The sequence below is a fragment of the Manis javanica genome, chromosome 15 (genome assembly GCF_040802235.1).
Source record: "Manis javanica isolate MJ-LG chromosome 15, MJ_LKY, whole genome shotgun sequence".
Lineage (NCBI taxonomy): Eukaryota > Metazoa > Chordata > Mammalia > Pholidota > Manidae > Manis > Manis javanica.
In genome coordinates this window covers 10,193,412-10,212,803 of record NC_133170.1, presented here as the reverse complement: position 1 = coordinate 10,212,803, position 19,392 = coordinate 10,193,412, and the positions used below count along the sequence as shown (strand labels likewise).

The window sequence follows — 19,392 nt, the reverse complement described above, 5'->3', positions numbered from 1 at the left end:
TCCACAGCTGTGAGGAGGGCAACTCTACCGGGAGTGGATTTTTACCCCGAGGACCAGAGTTGACAGGGAACAGGCCAATGTAGGGAAAAATCACACTAAAGTGTAAAAACCATAATTTTCTGTTAAATTGAGTTGAACTGAGTCCACCAATCTGTTCCCACACATTTTCTACCTGCATAAAGTTGGGTTCTGTTTCTTTGTCATGTGGCCAACTCCACGTGAGGTGGCAGCGCTCTGCTGTTGGGGAGGGACACAGGAGGCGAACGTACGCAGACTTCCGGCCCGCGGTTGAGGCCTTCCTGACTTCCTCAAAGCTCTGCAGTTGACCAAGGCAGGGTTACTCGTGGCTGTCCACCACACGCCCTCCACATGCATACTCCTGCCCTTCGTGCCAGTTACTCTCCCTGCAAGAGGAACTCATTGTCCAATTTCCCTCCCCCAAACTTTCCTCTGATGCCAAACAAAACACAGCAATTATTGCCACGTTGCTTCAAGGAACTGTGGCATACTGGAAAATGCTCACATGAGCAAAGAATTCTATACATAGCTTGTATGTGATTCGTGCAACTCAGTTTGATTTCCATTGTTGCGTGTTTCATTCTCTCCTGAGGGGAACTATTATTTGGAGCACTGGGTGTGAAGAACTAGGAAATCCTAGATGATCAAATGGTCTGTGACCACTGAGCCCACGCTGAGCACTAGACACAATGTGGCTGATGCCGGTAGCTGTTGGCCAGTTGGGGATCTGGCTGACACCAAACACATGCTAGGTACCATGGTCTAACCAGATTAGATAGCTCATAGGTGTGGCTCAAGTCACCACATTTTTTTGTCCTTCATGTCTATGTAAAACAACAATAATAATAATTTTCCTATCGGTGCATATATTAGAAACACGCTAAGAAAAATGAACAAAGCATTTATAGTATCACACGCAAAAGTTACACAAATCCAACTTTATTCATTATGATTTATAAATTATACTTATATGGTCTTGACATATTCTATTAGAATCATGGGGGGTTTTTTTTGAGGCAAATATATAATCCTCAAATGCAGGGAAAAGGCCACTGGTGATATGAGAAATACTGGTATGATAATTTTATAAAATTATTCAACTCTGTGGAAACACTCCAGTTCGGAGATGATAACCTGAATTTTTGGATTTTTCAAGTTTGACATGCATTTTAGCTCCTCTGCTTGGTTTGGGCACTGCATATTTTCCTCTACTTAATGGGATTTACCAACAAATTATTCCAGAGACAGCAAATGAGGGACCACAGGGCCTCAACTGATGTCGGACATTTTCTAAAAACTGGAATCAGCTGTCAAGTTTTGCAAATAGAAAGCTCACCGTGGCCCTCCTCACACCCTGTGTATGGTGTGCACCCCACATTCACTCATTTTAGTGACTCGCCCAGCTCCCACAGGCATTTGTGTTGGTGTTTACGGTGCCTGCTCCATGGTGTTTTGCACTGGATCATGCTCACAGCATTTGGGACAGGTCTACAGGCCAGAATATGCTGATTTATTACTGTGCAGACTTAAGAACAGCTGAGGGCACATACCTCTTAAAGCTGCTTTCCTCCAAGGCGCTGTTCTCTGCATGATTAAACATTATCTCTTGAGTCTGTACTCTGTTACATCAGGCTGCCTGTGCAATACTTACTTACTTATATTCCAGTCCACTGGGCCCCTGCAGGGCAAGCCCTTTTCTTCCTTTTACCAATCACTTCTCTAATCACAGTGACACCCCAGTCGCCACCTTCCCTGACCAACGCCCCAGACAACTACCCTTTCCACTCCTTTCAGCCCTAGGATGTTGGGGTAGGAAGTAAGCCCTGCTGAATTTCTGTTTGTCATAAAACAACTAACTAAAGACAGCAACCAAAACAATGAGCTGTAGGCTGAGAATATGGAAATATGCACACAATTTAGTTGTGACTTGAATGAATCTTCCTAATATTATCAATAATCTATAGAAGCTGCATCTTTCATCAACAGAAAAATTTCAAAATGCAAGAAAATAAGCCCTTTTCTAAGCTAACTTTTTTAAGGGGTAGAAAAATATGATAAATCTTACATCTGTACACTTCTCTATTAATATTACAGTCTTCTGTGATACAAACATTTTTTCATCTACAAATGGTATTTTAACTTAGGAAATATACTTTCATTAAACTCTGGGGCCTCAGAATGGAGCATATTAGGAGAATAATATCCTTTTGAAATAAAATAATAATATTCAGCAGAGACTGATACTTTTAAACCAATATGGATTTTAGTAACTAAATAGGAAAACATTTCCCTTAGCATCAAAATCAAAGATTGTATTTATTTTAATATCACTAAATAAATCTGAGAATATTAATTGATACTTGCCTGGGTCAAATATTCCAGTTGCTTTAAGAAACATGCACTAAAAAATATAAATTTATATCAAGTGTCAAATTTCCCTACTCTTCTCCTTCTCCATCACAAATTTAATAGCCTACAAAGTATCTTTTTTGTTTGCATGGTTTTGTTTATTGTGCTTTATAATCTCTCCAGCATTGAGGCAGGAAAAAAAGAGAAATACAACTGAAAAATGGTTTCAATTTTGAACCAACAGGAATTTTGTTAGGTGCAATCTCTTGTGGATACTTCCCATAACAGGCTGCGAAACAGTGAGCTACCACCAGCCATAGTTGGAGAGGTTAGGCCATTCCTTGATAGCAGTTATACACCCAGTGACTTTTTCCCTATAAAAAAGAACTATCACAGTGTCAGAAAAGAGTAGATAGTTCATCATCCAAAAGACAGGTTGCTCTCACCTGTACAAATTAATCTCTTCTCTTGATGTCCAGACATCAAAAATATTTTCTGTTGAAACTGAGATAGGTTCCTATACTGGAATATGGTCAATATTTACCACTTTTCTTTACCCTATCTGCAAAACTCTCTGCCCAAGCAAAATATTTTAAAGCGTACTTTTCATCTTTTATAACAATGATGGTCTTGGATTAAAACAATGGCTGCTTTGATTTTGGTGAAGCCATTCCAAAAAATCAAATATGTAGTGTAGTTTGAAGTTTTAACAAAGAATTCAGGGTAAATGAATGACAGTGGAATCTCTCATACATTTATTGAATGCCTACTGCATTCAAAGTTCTATGGTGCATGCAGACATATATTCCAGTATTTTAGTATCTTTGGATCGTGGTCCTCCAGTGACTGCTCAGGAAAAATACCATTACATTAGAGAGAGGAGTTCGTAACTTGGGGAGGTTGGGGCAGAGGGTGGGGTGAGGGGAGGTGCCAGTAGATTCATTTCAAGAATTTGTTGCTCTGGGTTTTAATAGCTTCTCTCCAACTCCACCTGTTAACATTGTACAGTTGAAGATTTGGTTCAGGAATCCTTTATAATCTACCTTGGCCATGCTTTGAGAATTTTAGGAGCCAAGACCTTAAGCTATCTTAAAACAATCCAAACTCTTTAAAGGTGGTCCCAGAAAATCCTATCCGGACCTTAAACTTTGGTGGCAATTACTTTAAGACTCTGAAGGGAATTTCTTACTCTTGGAGGGGTCAGGGGTCAGGAGGTCAACTTGCAAAGCATCTGGTGTCTGCCTCACTCCCCTGCCACACAGCAGTTCTATCATTGTCCGTATTTTGCTTTAACATTCTGAATGTACAGTCGCTAAGAATAATAAGAGCGTAGCAGGTTATTTTCTCCCTCCACAAATTCTGGTTGCATAATTTAACACAAAAACAATTTAAGGAAGAGATTATTATCTTTCTACATTCCAAAAATGCTCTTACCGAATACAGTTTAAAATATGCAACTGAAATGCTGTGTTGTCCCGAGTATTCAATAAATTTCTTGGATTTTTTCCCCCCTAACCACAGGAATATGATAAATAAAATCACTCAGTTCCTTAAGCACAGCAAACATAAATCAAATGCCTTCTACTCCATATTTATAAAAGCCAATGCCACCATCCTAAGTTTCTCAGTATTTCCTGTCGCCTTTAAGCATTTTCATTTATTCACCTCAATATATTTTAATAGCATACATATGTCCTTAAAAACTTCTTCCTTGGGACTTACTGTCAGCTTTCTCTTCCCCAAATCTTTAAAAATATTAGCCTAGCTATGGCTGAAAACATGTTTGTAACAAGTTATATGAAAATCTCCCTTCATGCTCCATACGGTCAGAGCCCTTCAGAGGCAATCACAGTCCAGTTCTGTTTATCAGCAGGAGGGGCATAAGCTCCAAGCCCCAAGTTCCTAGAGCTGTGAATCCATTGTGCTGCCTTTATAAACAAGGAGACAGCCCTGTGACAGACACGATTTGGAAGCATTTTCCTCTGAAGCTCACATTTCCAATCTTTTCAGCTCCAATTCTTTAGTAAAATGCAGCCACCCCAGTGTGCCTTCCTATGTTGCTGACTATAGGGCATAATTAAAAGAAACAAACTCCAGCCAGCCACGACAATGGCTGCAGTCAGCATTTAAGACAAAACGGACTCTTGGCGATTTAGCAAAAGGTATTTCTCCCAGTGCTGCGTCTCCTTCCACTGGGCCTCTCCCTACCTTCTCCATCCATTTGAGCCGGCAACTTCCTGTTTGTTGCATTGAGAATGCACGATAGGCGCTTTCTGGCTTTTAAGTCTGGTCTTCTTGACCATGGAAACACAGTTATAAATTGTTCTCGGAGTTAAACCACTCAACATCTTGGCACTAGGTTGTTTTTAACGTTTCAACAATAGGCACTGTTCACTCCCCTCCGTCTCAGTTCTTTACTCAGTGATCAGGCAGGACACTGGTGAAAGGCTAGTCACGGCTTCCCCCCGTGCTGTCAGTGCGGTGGCATGTGATGATTCACATGGGGTGTGTTTGATCCGAGAAAGCCCAGTCTCTGCTTATTCTTCCTTTGTTCTGTCATCTGGGGGAAAAGAGAGAGTGTGTTGAGCTGACTTTCTCGTTCTTTCCCAGTACCGGTAGTAGTCCCTCCATTTTAGGGTAGTTTTTCCTAAGCACCTACAGTTTGTCTGGCATCATAGACAACACATTGATCCAAGAAAGGGAAAATATTTTTTAAGTGTATTTCCATAAACAGAGGGAAAAAAAGCAAACCCCTGTCTGTGGTTCAGGAACAGGAACCAAGGCTCTTTTTTTTTTTTTTTTTTTTTTTGAGAGGGCATCTCTCATATTCTCATATTTATTGATCAAATGGTTGTTAACAACAATAAAATTCAGTATAGGGGGGTCAACGCTCAATGTACAATCATTAATCCATCTCAAGCCTAATTCTCGTCAGTCTCCAATCTTCTGAAGCATAACGAACAGGTTCTTACATGGTGAACGAATTCTTACATAGTGAATAAATTCTTACATGGTGAACAGTACAAGGGCATTCATCACAGAAACTTTCGGTTTTGATCATGCAATATGACCTATAAACAATCAGGTCAAATATGAATATTCATTTGATTTTTGTACTTGATTTATATGTTGATCCCACATTTCTCCTATTATTATTATTATTTTTATTTTTAATAAAATGCTGAAGTGGTAGGTAGATGCAAGATAAAGGTAGAAAACATAGTTTAGTGCTGTAAGAAGGCAAATGTAGATGATCAGATGATCAGGTGTGTGTCTATGGACTAAGTATTAATCCAGGCTAGACAAGGGCAGCAAGACATCCACGGATGCAGAAGATTTCTCTCAAAGCAGGGGGGGTGAGGTTCTAAGCCTCACCTCTGTTGATCCCCAAATTCTCACCTGATGGCCCCCCTGCGACTGTGCCTGTCTTAGGTTGTTCCTCCCTTGAGGAATCTTACCCGTCTCTGGCTAACCAGTCATCTTCCGGGGCCATACAGGGAAATGTAAAGTTGGTAAGTGAGAGAGAAGCCATATTGTTTGCAAAGGTTAGCTTTTTACTTCTTTGCAGATTTATGCCCTGTGGCTTCTCCAAGGTTCTTTTAAAGCAGCCCTTACTTGGCACATAATGATTATTATCACCACAGTCATTTTAATAGCTACCAGGTTACTTCTGATATTATTTTTATTACTGCTAATAATTTTCCACGTTGAAGGGGTGGATTATAGCATTGAAATGACAGACACTGGGGATGAACTGCCTTTCCAATGAGTTTGGTAATTGCTATGATGGCAGCAAATCAGATTTTCTTCCTCAGAGTGCAAAGAAGTCCTCGTATTTTGGCATTTGCTCCTTCTCTCCTCCTCGCATAGGAAGAGGGTCACACGAGACGGGAGGTGGGGTGAACAGAAGTCTCTACTTGCCGAGATGTGGTTGCTATAGCATGGTGTGGTGTCCAGCCTTGGAATCCAGTTTCCTGTGGCTAATGATCTTGCTCCCAGGAGCCCCTGGGGGTCGTGCCTCACTAAGTGCACTGACCCCACCCCACCCAGCTCTGTCTCCCTGAGCACACTGACCTGCTCCTTGAGCTCCGCCAGCTGACCCGACAGCTGTTTGACCAGGCTCATGGTCGACTCCAGCTTCTCCTGCAGGTTCCGAATCTCATTTTGCTCACTGTCACCTTCATTGCTAACGAGGGACATGGCTCGCATCCGAGGAAACCAGTCCAAGTTCTTCTCCTGAAAGCAGATAAACATTCAGGAACAAGGGAGTAAGGATGGATGGAAACCTGAGGGTCTGTAAAGAATGGTCATAGGTATTCATTGTTATTGACATTTAAATCAAAGTTTCTTAGCATGCAAAGCAACAGACATTCTTTCTGGCCAGGGGTGGAGAAAGGCTGCAGGTGGGAATGAAGTGGGATTCAGACACTGGTCTTCATGCAATGGCGGAGCATCTTAAACGTTGGAACAAACTTCCTATAGGCTCCCAGGGAGGTCCCGGATAAAGCATTTAGAACAGCACCCTGAACTCTATGGGCATCCAGTGAATCCTGATGAATGATTTAAGAGCCTGGAAGTCGGGCAAGCAGATCTGTGTGTGTGGGTACAGTACAGGCATGAGCTGTTTCCCCCTCCCGCCCTGGCACAGAAGAGAAAGAGGTGGTGGAACGGGAGGGTGGTAAAAGAAATGTTTCAGTTCCAGCCACCCACGCGTCTTTTCCGCCCACTTCCCCAAGACAGGCTCCCAGCTCCACTCAGGGAAGAGGGAAGTGGGAGGCCCCGGCCCAAGGTTACTCTGTCTGCTCCTTTTGGAAACATTTCATTACAATGAGGGTGAGGCTTTGGAGTCACTCGAACTTCCCCAGAGGGCAATAGCTGGTACCACTTCTGTTTTTCTAGGCAGACTGCGTGTAGGGTGTGTGTGTGTGTGTGTGTGTGTTTGTGTGTCTCTCCATTGTGTTTCTCCATGGTTAACCAGGTACCCAGATCTCTTGAAATGTCTCCCTGACTGCTTAACATTACAGAATCACTGTGCATTACTTACATTACATTTTTCAATCCTCAAAAAAGCTGGCAAGATAAATCATATTGTCCCGACTTTACAGATGAGGAAACAAGCCATACCGAATATTTCAACCCCAACATCACGCACCAAGAAATGGCCAAGGGAGGGTTTGAAGCCAGGTGAGCCTGTCCACCAACTGGGTATGTCAGTCCGTATTTCTAGTCTCCTGTTTACTTCTAAGTCTTTCCACTCCAGAAAAGCCTGCTAGAGTGGCTGCAAAGACCTGCCTGGAGGATCCTGAGACAGAGTTGACAGCGTCCTTTTCTCCCCTAAAGTACAGCCGAAAGGCCCAGCCTCTCTCTGCCCTTTTGCTGCAATCTCACCAAGCCACTGGTTTTTCATTTTTAGGGTTTTTTTTTGTGGTTTTTGTCACTAGTCAGAGAATAGTAAGTTCTTTATAGTTCCCTACCCACAATGGCAATGAAAAGGACTGATAGAGGATTAAGGATAAAACATATTAAAGAGCTTGAAACAGTATTTAAACAGCTGTAGTTAATTAGCATTTCAAAGAAGAATGGTAGCTTACTCTCAAGCGCATAGTGAACAGCGAGATTCACTCATCCAATCAGGCCTTCAGTATCTACTGCCAGGTATTCAGAGATGAAAATCTGGTGAGACAAGACGTCTGCTCTCAAGGAGCCTGTGGCTTAGCCCAGCCCTCCAGGGAAAGGGGACTGTGCACCACATATACCAAAATCCCCTGGGGTTGCTTGTTAAAATTGCACATTTCAACCCCACCACCTTTTACCAAGTCAGAACCTCTTAGGGGATGTGCGTGACTCCTCTGTGCACTGAAGTTTAAGAACCCTGGTGTATGGAGACAGAGAAGCTAAAAGATAACCACTAGGGTAGTGGCAGGGTAGCAAGAGGGAGTGAAGGGGAAAGATCTGGAATAGCTGTTGTGGGCATGGGAAGAGGAAGCTAAACAGGGGCCCATTAAATGCTTGCAGGGCACGATGGATGCCTCAGTGGAGCAGGGGACTGTACCTTTTAGCAACCCCAGCAACAGCCAGGGGGATATGCAACTGAAGTAGAGCTGGACAGATACAGGACGGCGTGTCCCTGGAATGGGCACCAGAGACACAACGGTGTAGGCAAGCAGGGAATGGCAGCGAAGCAGTGTCTGGAGTGGGGACCCCCGTGTGCAGTGGCAAGAAGGGTGGAGAATGGAATCGTGCTAAATGCTCTACAAGCACTTAATCCTTCCAACAACCCAGTGAACTTCAGTTCTCCTATCTATCTAGTATGTATATCATCTGCAGTATTATCTAGAATTTGAATTTTACAAATGAAGGAACAGGCGAGCAAATGGTTAGGTTGGGATCCCAGGCAAGACCAGAGACTGGATTTCTTAATGAAATTAGAAATTCTGAAGGTTGAACAATATCAGGAAATGAAAATTCTAGGGTGCAGAGTGCCTTAAATCTGAGAAAATACTGGTGAACTGGGGGCGTTAGTATTTAATGGGTACAGGTTTTAGTTGGGGCAGATGACGGTTCTCTGGAGATGGATGGCGGTGGGGGCTGTGCAACAACGTGAATGTACTTAATGCCATGAAACCGTACACTTAACATGGTCAAATGGTAAATTTTATGTTATGTATACTTTACTACAATTTTTTTAAATCCCTGAAGTTGCGAGGGCTGATCTTTTGGCCGAATCGCCCCCGGAGTCCCTGCAGTCATTCAAGGAGGTCAGCGGCCAGAGCGGGCAAGGAGGCTGCGGGCGGCCAGGGGCCCGAGCCTGCGATGCGCGTACAGCAGTGAGCAGGAGGTGCTAGGGGGCTGCGAGGCACAAGGCTTGAGAAGTGTGTTTTCACGTGGGGAAGAAATGTGACTTCTTGGTGAGGGGGAGCCGAGCCTGCTGACCCTTGTGGGGCCCGCAGCACCGCGGAACTGGGAAAACAGGCAGCTCCCACCGGCAGGCTGAAGGACAAGAATCTTCTCTCGGGAGGACCAAGAAGGCCGCCTTCTGGGAGAGGAGAGCTGGTCTACGACAGGGCAGGGAGGCTGGGGGGCTGAGGCACAGAAGGGGGTGAAAGCCTCAGAACAACTGAGCCTGGGGTGACAGGAAGCAAGGCGTCATAGTCACCCAAGGTCAGGATGGCGAACACATCCACCTTCAGGGCGATTCCAAAAGAAACCAAGGTGAAGTGTTGTTCTAATGCTCAGCAGCCTGTAGCTCTGCCGAGCGAACACGGGTGCAAGTTTGGGAAACTGCCTCCAGAGAGATGCCACCACACGTGTCCCCGGGGCTGGCGTCCGGCCAGCCCACGGGCTCTTGCTTTGGAGGGAACCACGGCAGCTCTCAGGGGACCACCGCCCCAGCCGCTTGGGACCCTCTTTTCCTGCCCGTACTTCCTTCACCTGTCGCTCGGCTCACCCACGTGTAACTCCGTGTTTAACGCATCGCGCTGGGCACCGGGACACGGCCGTGAGCAGAACCCCGCCCGGTTCCCAGGCCCGCGGAATTGAGAGTCTAGGTGGAGAGTAAGTGTTCAGTCAAAGGAAGATGAAAATAACGACAAACCATCATTATTAAGGGCCGGCCAGGGAGGCCCCAGAGCTCTGCTGCCTCCCTCACAGTCCCTAAAATCACTCTCGCTTCTGGTCCTATTTGGTTTGTCTCATCCTTCATTCGCTGCCCGTGTCTTTCTCTGTTGGTTTGCTCATTTCCTGGTCTCTGCTCTCCTACTTTTGTGCATTTTGTTTCATTCCTGCCTTTCTTTATCAACCGACCATAATCTGAAACTAACATGTAATGCATAATTAGGATTTTTTCCAATATCGAATGCAGTATGGTTCCTTTTCTTAATTTTTAAGAAAGTTGACTTGAATATTTTATATCTCTCCCTAAAACGGAACAAAGTAACCCACCTAAGTTGATTGTGTTTTTTTTGTCCTCTTTATAGGAACAATGCCAGTCTTTTAAAAATAATTTTCATAACTGGTGTTACTTCAAATTAGTGCAGAACATACATTCTTTACCCCCAAATTAACTCAAATACAACAGCATTCTTAGGAAAATGCTGTATATGCTTTATTCATCCACAGTGGCTCCTGACTAAATACTCCAAGCTTCCTTTCTCTGCTCTAACGGCACCATGAGCGGCTTCCTCCTGAGCAGGTGAGAAAGGTGAGACCCGGGGCTTTACTCTAAGCGAGAACTGCAGGACCGACTCACAGAACAGGGACTGGTTAATGGGACACCACTTCCTCCCCTTGTCAACTGTAATGTGCCCACCATCTAATAAAGCAGAGTGATTTGATTTGCTATTTCTTGGTTACTCATATGCACTATGTACATCTTGTGATTCCACACGTGATTAGTAGATTCGCATGTCGACTTTGGTTAGTCAATATGAAATCATTTCCTTATTTCATCAGGAATGAAAATAATAGACCACAGGGTAGTATAAAGTCAGGGAAGCTGCAGATGAACTGTTGGGTTCTGAGGTTACAAATATAAGATCCCAGGAACTCAGTGAGTAGAAATTCGGAGCTTCTCGAGATTTCCAAAAGGCAATGCCCAGAGATGAACCAGTCATATCTCTGAGAAGGGCCATCCAGAGCCAGCCGTCACCCTCTTGCTATCCCTAAATTCTAATAATAATGTATGTTGTTAGATGTTAGAAGATGGACAGAAATGTAAAAAGAAATCTTTCAAATAGTCCTTTCGACAGATCAATTTGACTAATTTTGTAGCTATCTGGTAAGACGATTAGACTGTCAGTGTCAGTCAAAGTTTAGCTGTGCTGTTTTCATGTTTGGCTCTTACGTGTGACACCCCACTTGTGGGAAGGAGGCAGTGTGGCTTAACGCAAGAGCCCTGACCAAGGAGCCAGGACACATGGGCTCAGCCCCAAGCCAGCTCTGTGGTAGAAGGGGGGTGGTGAGCCTGACTCTCTGAGTCCCACTCTCCTCTCCTGTAAAACCACAGTGGTGCCCTAGGTGGCTGCTGCGTCTCTTCCAACTTGTCATTCTATGAGCTATGAGTTCAAGGAAAGCCTACAAATCAAACTGCTGAGACAAGCCATGAGCGCACCAAGTTAAGAAACAGAAACATAGGATTTGAGCTCAGTGTAACCTTGAAATCCCACTAACACAAGCCCAGCATGTTACAAAGATCCTGCCTCGAACCTAGAAAGTTTAGGTTCTCTTGATGTCTTACAACACACTGGCAGATGACCCTGCACTTGACTTCCCCTTGGGGACCAGTTTTTCATACCACCTAGTGAAACAGCTCTTACATAATCTATCCCCTGACCACAGGCTCAAGAAAATGTGAGGATTATAATAATTTTGCTCCACATCAGAATGAGATGAAGAAGTAATGAGACTGACAGACTGATTTCAGTGAGCCACACATTGGAGGAATTGTCTCAGGTCTTTTGAGCTCTACGAGGAACACAGTAGAATTGCTTGCATGCCAGCTAGAGAGAAAGTAAGCGCTGTAGTTCTACACCACAGTAAGAGAGCCCATTTGTTGGCTGCCTGGTAAGGGTCAAGCACTTGACTCATGCTGTGGCCAATACGCACAGTAATTCCCTAAGGTAGAGACTGTTACCATCGCCACTCAACACATGGCAGCACTGAGGCAGGAAGAGGAGAGCTACTTGCCCAAGGTCAGGGTCACACATGCGTTGTGATAAGTGGCTGGGCCAGGCTTTGGCCTGCACCCTGTGCGCCTGGAAATCCTGTGCTCCTTTCCCTCTACTGCACTACTTCCCCACATCTAATGGTGGTATCAATGCTCTGCTTCTGAGTGTCAAGGAAAACAGAACATTACTTCTTCTGATGTATGCTAAAGGTTCATTTATTGCAAATCAGAAACACAAACTCTCAGGCACTGTTTCAGAGATGGAAACGCATCAACACCTGACCTTTACTGCAATTCTGCACACTGCTCTGAAATACTGCTAATGAGGGGGACACACAGAACATACCATGTATTGTACTGTATTGCCTTGGAATATCAATAAACCCTTTGATATGCGCCTTCACCTTGCTTCCAGGCACTCTGACTGTGCTTAATGTGCTGTCACAAGCCCATCTGCTAAGTCTTTTCTTGGTTACCATCTTCTTCCAAGCCTTATGTTTATACTGCATTTTCCACTCTAAAATCATTCACAAAGCCTCCTAGGCTGATGAGTATAACCATTTCCCCAAAACCTCAGTGTGACCTGCTGCATTCTTCTCTTTGCACTTTTGGTTTGAAGGTGTCAGCAGAAATGGCTCTCAGAAGGAACACCAGCAAGGCAAATACTACCTCCCTACTGGAAGGTCCCTGAAGGAAAGATACCATTCCTGCTTTCCTGGAACTTCAGACCTAGGAAGATAATCTGGAAGGATTCTTTCTGAGGTCAAAGTAATCATCCTGGCTAGTGCGGAGTGCTCCAGGTACCCTACCCTGGACTCCGCTTAGTGAAGTAGGGGCCCTCCTCCCAACATGGTAAACTTACTGGCAGGTTAGGCATTATCTCAAAAACTTAAGGAACACCTACAACACTGATATCTGGGTTTCTACCTTCATTCTGAGTGAACACCCCAGCTGGACATTGCTCAGTGTTGAGTGATAAAAAGGCCGGTTCTCACAGGGGTCCCGACGTAGGCCCTGCATGAGTTCATGAGGAAGGACAGACGAGTTGGAAAACATACTCTTGTCTGACAAATTTTAGGGACTTAATCAAACTACACTTAATCTGTATTTTTATTCTTGGGTCTTTAACTCTTTCTTCATCTCATTAATTTCCCTGTTTAATTTCTTAAACTTCTCTTGGCCTTTTTATCAAACAACATAAATATTTATTTTCTTCTGCAAATAATTTGAAATATGAGCATTTCCAAGTCTCACCAGGATAGAAAAAAGCATGAGATTTATTCATGGTGAGATCAGGGCAAAGTATTTGGAGCGTAGTATTGAGTACTCAGGTGGGCACCATCCACCTGCTCAGCCTCTGACGCCCTTCCTGTGTTTGAGGACACGGCTACTGTGGGGTCTTGGTGGAAGGCAGGGCCCAGCATCCTGCCACAGAAGCTGAGAAGGTGAGTCCCTGTCTGTCCTCCTCGAGGCATCCAGGGCTGTCACGTAACCTAAGAGTGGCCCATCACTTGTCCCTGTCTGAGATTCTGACATGGAACAAGTGATACTAAGAAGGGACTGTATAAAATCCCTCTGTCTGGTGACAAGGGTTGTAGCCACGATTCTGGCTGTGGTGACGCTATACGTGGCAGAGCCACTGTCCAGGGCACGGTAGCTGTGGCAGTGCCACCTCCCCTCCAGCCAGGCCATCTCCAGAAGGGACCTTCTGGCCGCCTCCATTTCTTGGATTCTGCCCCTACCGAGCCTGGTTGTCACCTTCCCCTTAATTCTGTACATAAATTTCACAAAGCCCTTCTCCCCCTAAGGTCACAGCCAGGGTCAATGGCTTTAATCAAGTCTTTAATCTATTTTGAGTTAATTTTGGTGTATGGTATAAGACAGTAGTCCAGTTTCATGCTTTTGCATGTGGCTGTCCAGTTTTCCCAACACCATTTATTGAAGAGACTGTCCTTTCCCCAATGTATATTCTTGGCTTCTTTGTAGTAAATTAACTGACCATATATGTATGGGCTTATTTCTGGACTCTCGATTCTGTCCCACTGATCTACATGTCGCTTTTATGCCAATACCATACTGTTTTAATTATGATAGCTTTTGAGTATAGTTTAAAATCAGGGAGCATGATGCCTCCAGTTTTGTATTTCTTTCTGAAGACTGGTATTTATTCAGGTTTTTTTTATGGTTTGATACAGATTTTAGGATTATTTGTTCTATTCTTTGAAAAATGCCACTGGAACTTCAATAGGGATTGCACTGAATTGATAGATTGTTTTGAGTAGTATGGACATTTAAAAAATATTGATTCTTCCAATCTATAAACATGGAATGTCTTTCCATTTATTTGTTTCTTCTTAATATTTTTTCATTAATGTCTTGTAGTTTTCAATATTCAGATCTTTCAAATGCTCAGTAAAATTTATGCCTAGATATTTAATTTATTTTTTGATGCAATTGTAAATGGGATTGTTTTATTTCTCTTATTGATACTCCATTATTCATATATATAAAAACACAACACATTTTTGTGTATTGATTTTGTATCCTGCAACTTTACTGAATTCATTTAATAGTTCTAACAGTTTCTGATGATGTCTTTAGGGTTTTCTCTATATAATATCATGTCATCTACAGATAGTGTCAGTTTTACTTTTTCCTTTCCAATTTAGATATGCCTTTTATGATATTATTAATTAGTTGTGGGTTATCAATTACACAGGGAAGGAATTTGGGAACTGTTTAGTTTATAAACCCTTTTGAGGGCTGTATCCATTTCTGTTTTCTTCTTGTGTCTTCCATTTGCTAGAACCTGTATGTCGTGGGCACTTGAAATGTATTGTTGGTAAGGTGGACAGATGATTTAGAGTTGTTTTATACGGTACAAATGAATATAGATAAACAGTCTAACCTGGCTTTTTAAACAAGACATATTACTAGTACGAACAATTTCTCTTTGTGTTCTTTACTAATCCAAATAAAAAGCCTTCCTTTCTCCCTTTCTTCAACATGTATTTAATGAGCACCTACTATGTGGTAAATACTATTCCAGGCACTGGCCAAAAGGTTCAGCTCAGAAAAGGTTCTTGTTCTTAGGAGCTTATATTCTAGTGGAAGGTGAAGGAGGGGGAGGAAGGGTGTGGAGATGATAATAAATGAACATAAATGAAAAAATTTCAGATAAGAATAAGTACTGTGAAGAAAATGTTGGCTTGAAAGATTATCTTGGGAAGAGTGGGAGTTATTGTAGATTGGGTAGGTTATGAAGGTTGCCCTGAGATATATGCCTGACAAGGAGAGAGCTCTGTACAGAGATGAAGAGACAGAATTTCAGGTAGAGAGAACAGTAATGAAAAGGCCCAAAGGCTGAAAATGATGCTGGCATATTTCAAGAACAGAAAGAAGGTTGGTGTAACTGGGGCTGGGGCTGGGGGCCAAGAAAGAGATAGGGAGTGGTAGAAGATAAGATACTGGGTATGGACAGGGACCAGTCATGGAGAGTCCTACATACTGTGGGAGTCGCAGGAGGATTCTGGCTCCCAACAGAGGAAGGGCACTTTCTGGTTTACAGCAGCAATGAGTCACATATATACATAAAAATAAAATAAATCAGGGCACTTTGGCTGCTGCATGCAGAATGAATGTGGTAGAGACTCCCATTTGGAGACCACCTTCTCTAGGTGGGCATAAACGATGGCTTTGGGAAGGGCGGCAGGAGTGGGGCTCAGGGAAGTGCTACCACAATAACGTCAGCCACGGGGGGCTTTGACATCAGTGAGTGAGTATTTGGAAATGCATTCTTGACAGACAACACTTCTTCCTGGAGTATAAGACTGCATTCACAGAGCTCAAACTATTTGGTTAGCATGATTCATGTGAACAGACAGACTAGATCATTGAGCCTCTAAATGGATTATTGAGGCAGATCTCTACAGCTGCTCTCCCAGAGAAGAGAACTGGGTCATGCCACTGTGTCCTAACATCTTCATTCAGGGACACCACACTGGTAGCTTGAGATCCCGTGGTGGGAGTCCTTACACCATGGAAATAGGCAAACACTGCCATCAGGGCTTTCCTGCTACCGCAAGAACTGGTTGTTACCCATTAACCAGCATACTACTGGAGAAGGTCCCTTTCTGATAGAGACGGAGGAAGCCTTAAAGATAGTTTGAATTAACCCATGGATCCAAAGTCACATATCAGAAAGCCACGGCAGAACCAGGATGAGAACGGAAGCCTCCTGACATGCCAAAGACACCCCGATCTTAAAACTCTCTTGACTTTAGAATGTGTCATTATCTGAATTTATTTTTAGCGTACTGGATTCAAGGTTCAGTCTTTTGCTGAGTCTTTCAGTTATTCTGTATTTACGTATATACTTTGGATATCACTGTCCTCAGTTATGACAACTGAAAGCATGTTTCCATCAAGATCGTCCTGTTTTTTTTTTTTAATCAAAAAAGTCAGCAACAAAAACAAAAAAAGGGCAAATGATATCTCAAATGCTATTGGGAAAATGCTGAATAGCTAATGGGAGCATCAGACAGAAAGAGTAGATCTGAGTATTTTTTGGCTAGGCTTTTACAGAGAGAGCGACCCAAACTTCATGAAAGAATCTGTCTGCCTATCTTCATGGGCTTATTTTCTAAAAGCAACCTTAAGAGAGAGTTTTGGATTTTCAAACCATGCTCTGCTTCAGAGAACACAACCATTTTCTGCTTTAATCAGAAACAATAATCACTGGGCTCAGGGCATGTTTCAGTTAATCTACAACTTGATAAATTTCCTTTTAAAAGGTAAATCAAAACCATTTTTTCTTCCAGTCCTGCCTGATATTTTGACAGGACTCTCCTGAAATTTCTCTCAAACATAATAATCACATTCATCTCCATATTACATGACTTATTAGGAGAACTAAGAATAATAAACTTATATGTAGAGTTCAATGAGAATTACGTCTGCAATTTTCCAACAGTGTCTCTACAGAATGTCTATTCAGTTACTCAGAATATCTATACAGAAAATATTTTATCTAGAGGAAAAAAAATTCCCCAGGAATCTTTTAACACCAGAGTCAAATGCAATAATAACAAATGGAATTCAATTCCATTGTTACTGTTTGAACTTCACTGCCCTTTTTTCTCACATTTTTACATATGTGAGAATATATATGGCACACAAAAATTTGTCTTGCACAAAGAAATGGGTAAATCTTCTAAAAGACTACTTAAAATCCTCCATTGGAATAATTCTAAAAAAGAATGTTCTTTTTCCTTCTTTGAGAACAAAACTATTTAGTCAATGCTCACCAAATCTCAAAATTGCAAGGAGTAGTTCAGTGAAGGGTCTACCACAATGGCTACCATCGTACTTACCTTTCATAATCTGATTAGACTGAGTTTGCAGTTGGCCAGCTTCGAGCTGGTGCTCTTTTACTAGTCCCTGATATTAAGATATTTTATCAAATTGTTCTTTGAACTGTTTGGTCCATCTTTAAGTCTTTCCCTTTGTCTTCCAAATACTGCCCAAGCATGGGAAAAGCAATGGTGGTCTATAAAGTTGTTTCCCCTGGGCTAGCAATATCAGCATCAAAAGGACAATGGTCAGTAATGCAAGTTTTCAGGCCTCACCCCAGACCTACAGAATTTGAAACACTAAGGTTGGGGTCCAATAATCCATTTTAACAAGCCCTTCAGGTGATTCTATGTTTGATAACAATCACCCTAGATAACTCAAGACCTAACCAGTGATATCTTAACATCATTAAGCACTGGATAAGCCTTAAAGAAAATCCTTAACTGTACTCATGATACACAGTGATAGGATAATCATATAATTTGTTGGCTAAATAGGGACATATTTGAGTATGAAAGGAGTGCAATTAAAAATGCTCAGACAAGGGCACAAGCTGGGCTGATACGGTCAAAACTATAGTCTGTGTGAGTTCTGTTAAAATTTGGACTCTCACTCATGGCATCTGGACTGGCCCTGACAGTTAGAAGAATGAAAGAATTCCATAAGAGCATCTGAGCAGCAGCTGTAGATTAGAAAATTGCATCTTTGTATGTAAACTGCTGAGAGGATGATTCTCAGGTATTACCTGCTAGGAAGTCACCAGCATTTTGGTCACTGGTAAACTGCCTATAAGAATGAATTTTCACTTATTTCTCATGGAAATGGTCTGTATCTGCCTCTCTCATTTCATTATTTCCCATTTTCTCTTTCTTACCCATACAATGGATGGATACTAACACTCTCCTGAAATTTCTCCTTGATTCCAATGACCTTCTAGAAAATCCAAATTTTTCCCCCTAGTCTTTATATCATCACTGGCCTCTCTACCAGTCTCTGGATTTCTTTAAAGTCCATCACCGAAGAGCTGGAGCAAGGTCAAGATAAATGTCTGGAATGGCTCTTTTTGGGTTAGCACAACACAGAGGCCAACAATAAATTCAAAGTTGGACCAAGATGATATACTGGGTTGCACCAAAGAAATCTTATACTCAGGCCAAACTACTTCATTGGTATCACATAGCTAAAATTTCTTTCCTGGATTCCTCAAATAGGACATCATGTAGATTGAGGAATGCTGAATAAAACATTCTGAATTGAGCATAAACCAATAAGCTCTTCTGGGAAAGGGGCTAGTAAAGAGTGATTTAAAAATGGAGACTGAATTCTAGGTTAGAAGATGACTGTGCAGAGTCTAGCAGTGACCGCTGTCTAACTGGCCCAGGGATCTGGACCAACTACAGGATGGCACTCGGCTTGGAAAGAATTTTACCATGGCTGCCAGAGTATCAACAGCTGACGGGCTGAGTACATAGGCCACCTAGGCTTGTGCACAGTGAGCACAGCAGCTGTAGATGATGAGGTGTAACTCTGCCCAGCAGCTGTTACATGGTGAGAAGAAATGAGGTCACCTCAAGTAGGATGAACCAGAGAAACTTCAAATGATGAAGCTGAGCTTCAGGCTGCCCAGTGCACATGTGAGGCTGAGAGAAGAGTGCGGTATATTCTAACTCCAGGAGGGTGGCTCTTCCTGAAAAATGGCTCTTGGCCACTTAATTATAAGATGCCAAGTCACAAAGGGCACAGGTCTTGCTGAATGAGAATTGCAGCCACAGAGCAGTGTTAACTCAGATGCAATGGGAAACAACTGTTGATCATGCAGTAGGTGCAAAGTTCCTAAATTTTGTGCAATTGCAGGAATAAATCCCTAATTTCTAAAAACTGAGGCTATTCAGGTTTTGTGCATTTTATCCATTTGTTCACTTTTGAAACATTTCCCTGATTATTTGGGAATATCAACCTGAGAAAGACAAAAAAAATCAAACAGAAACAGATACTGAAGCACTCCCTGC

At 42.7% G+C, this 19,392-nt stretch overlaps 1 protein-coding gene across 2 annotated transcripts in view; it reads right to left on the bottom strand.

Annotated features, from left to right (window-relative positions):
- Positions 1-941: 941 nt before the first annotated feature.
- The window catches only part of ITPR2 (inositol 1,4,5-trisphosphate receptor type 2), a 417,532-nt gene continuing 399,081 nt past the window's right edge, over positions 942-19,392 (bottom strand). For both annotated transcript variants that reach the window (XM_073223362.1, XM_073223363.1), the window contains exons 56-57: positions 6,442-6,603; positions 942-4,927 (exon numbers count right to left, since the gene is read on the bottom strand). In XM_073223362.1, coding sequence (XP_073079463.1) covers positions 4,841-4,927; positions 6,442-6,603 — 249 coding nt within the window. In that variant the 3' untranslated portion in view covers positions 942-4,840. The remainder of the gene's footprint in view (positions 4,928-6,441; positions 6,604-19,392) is intronic.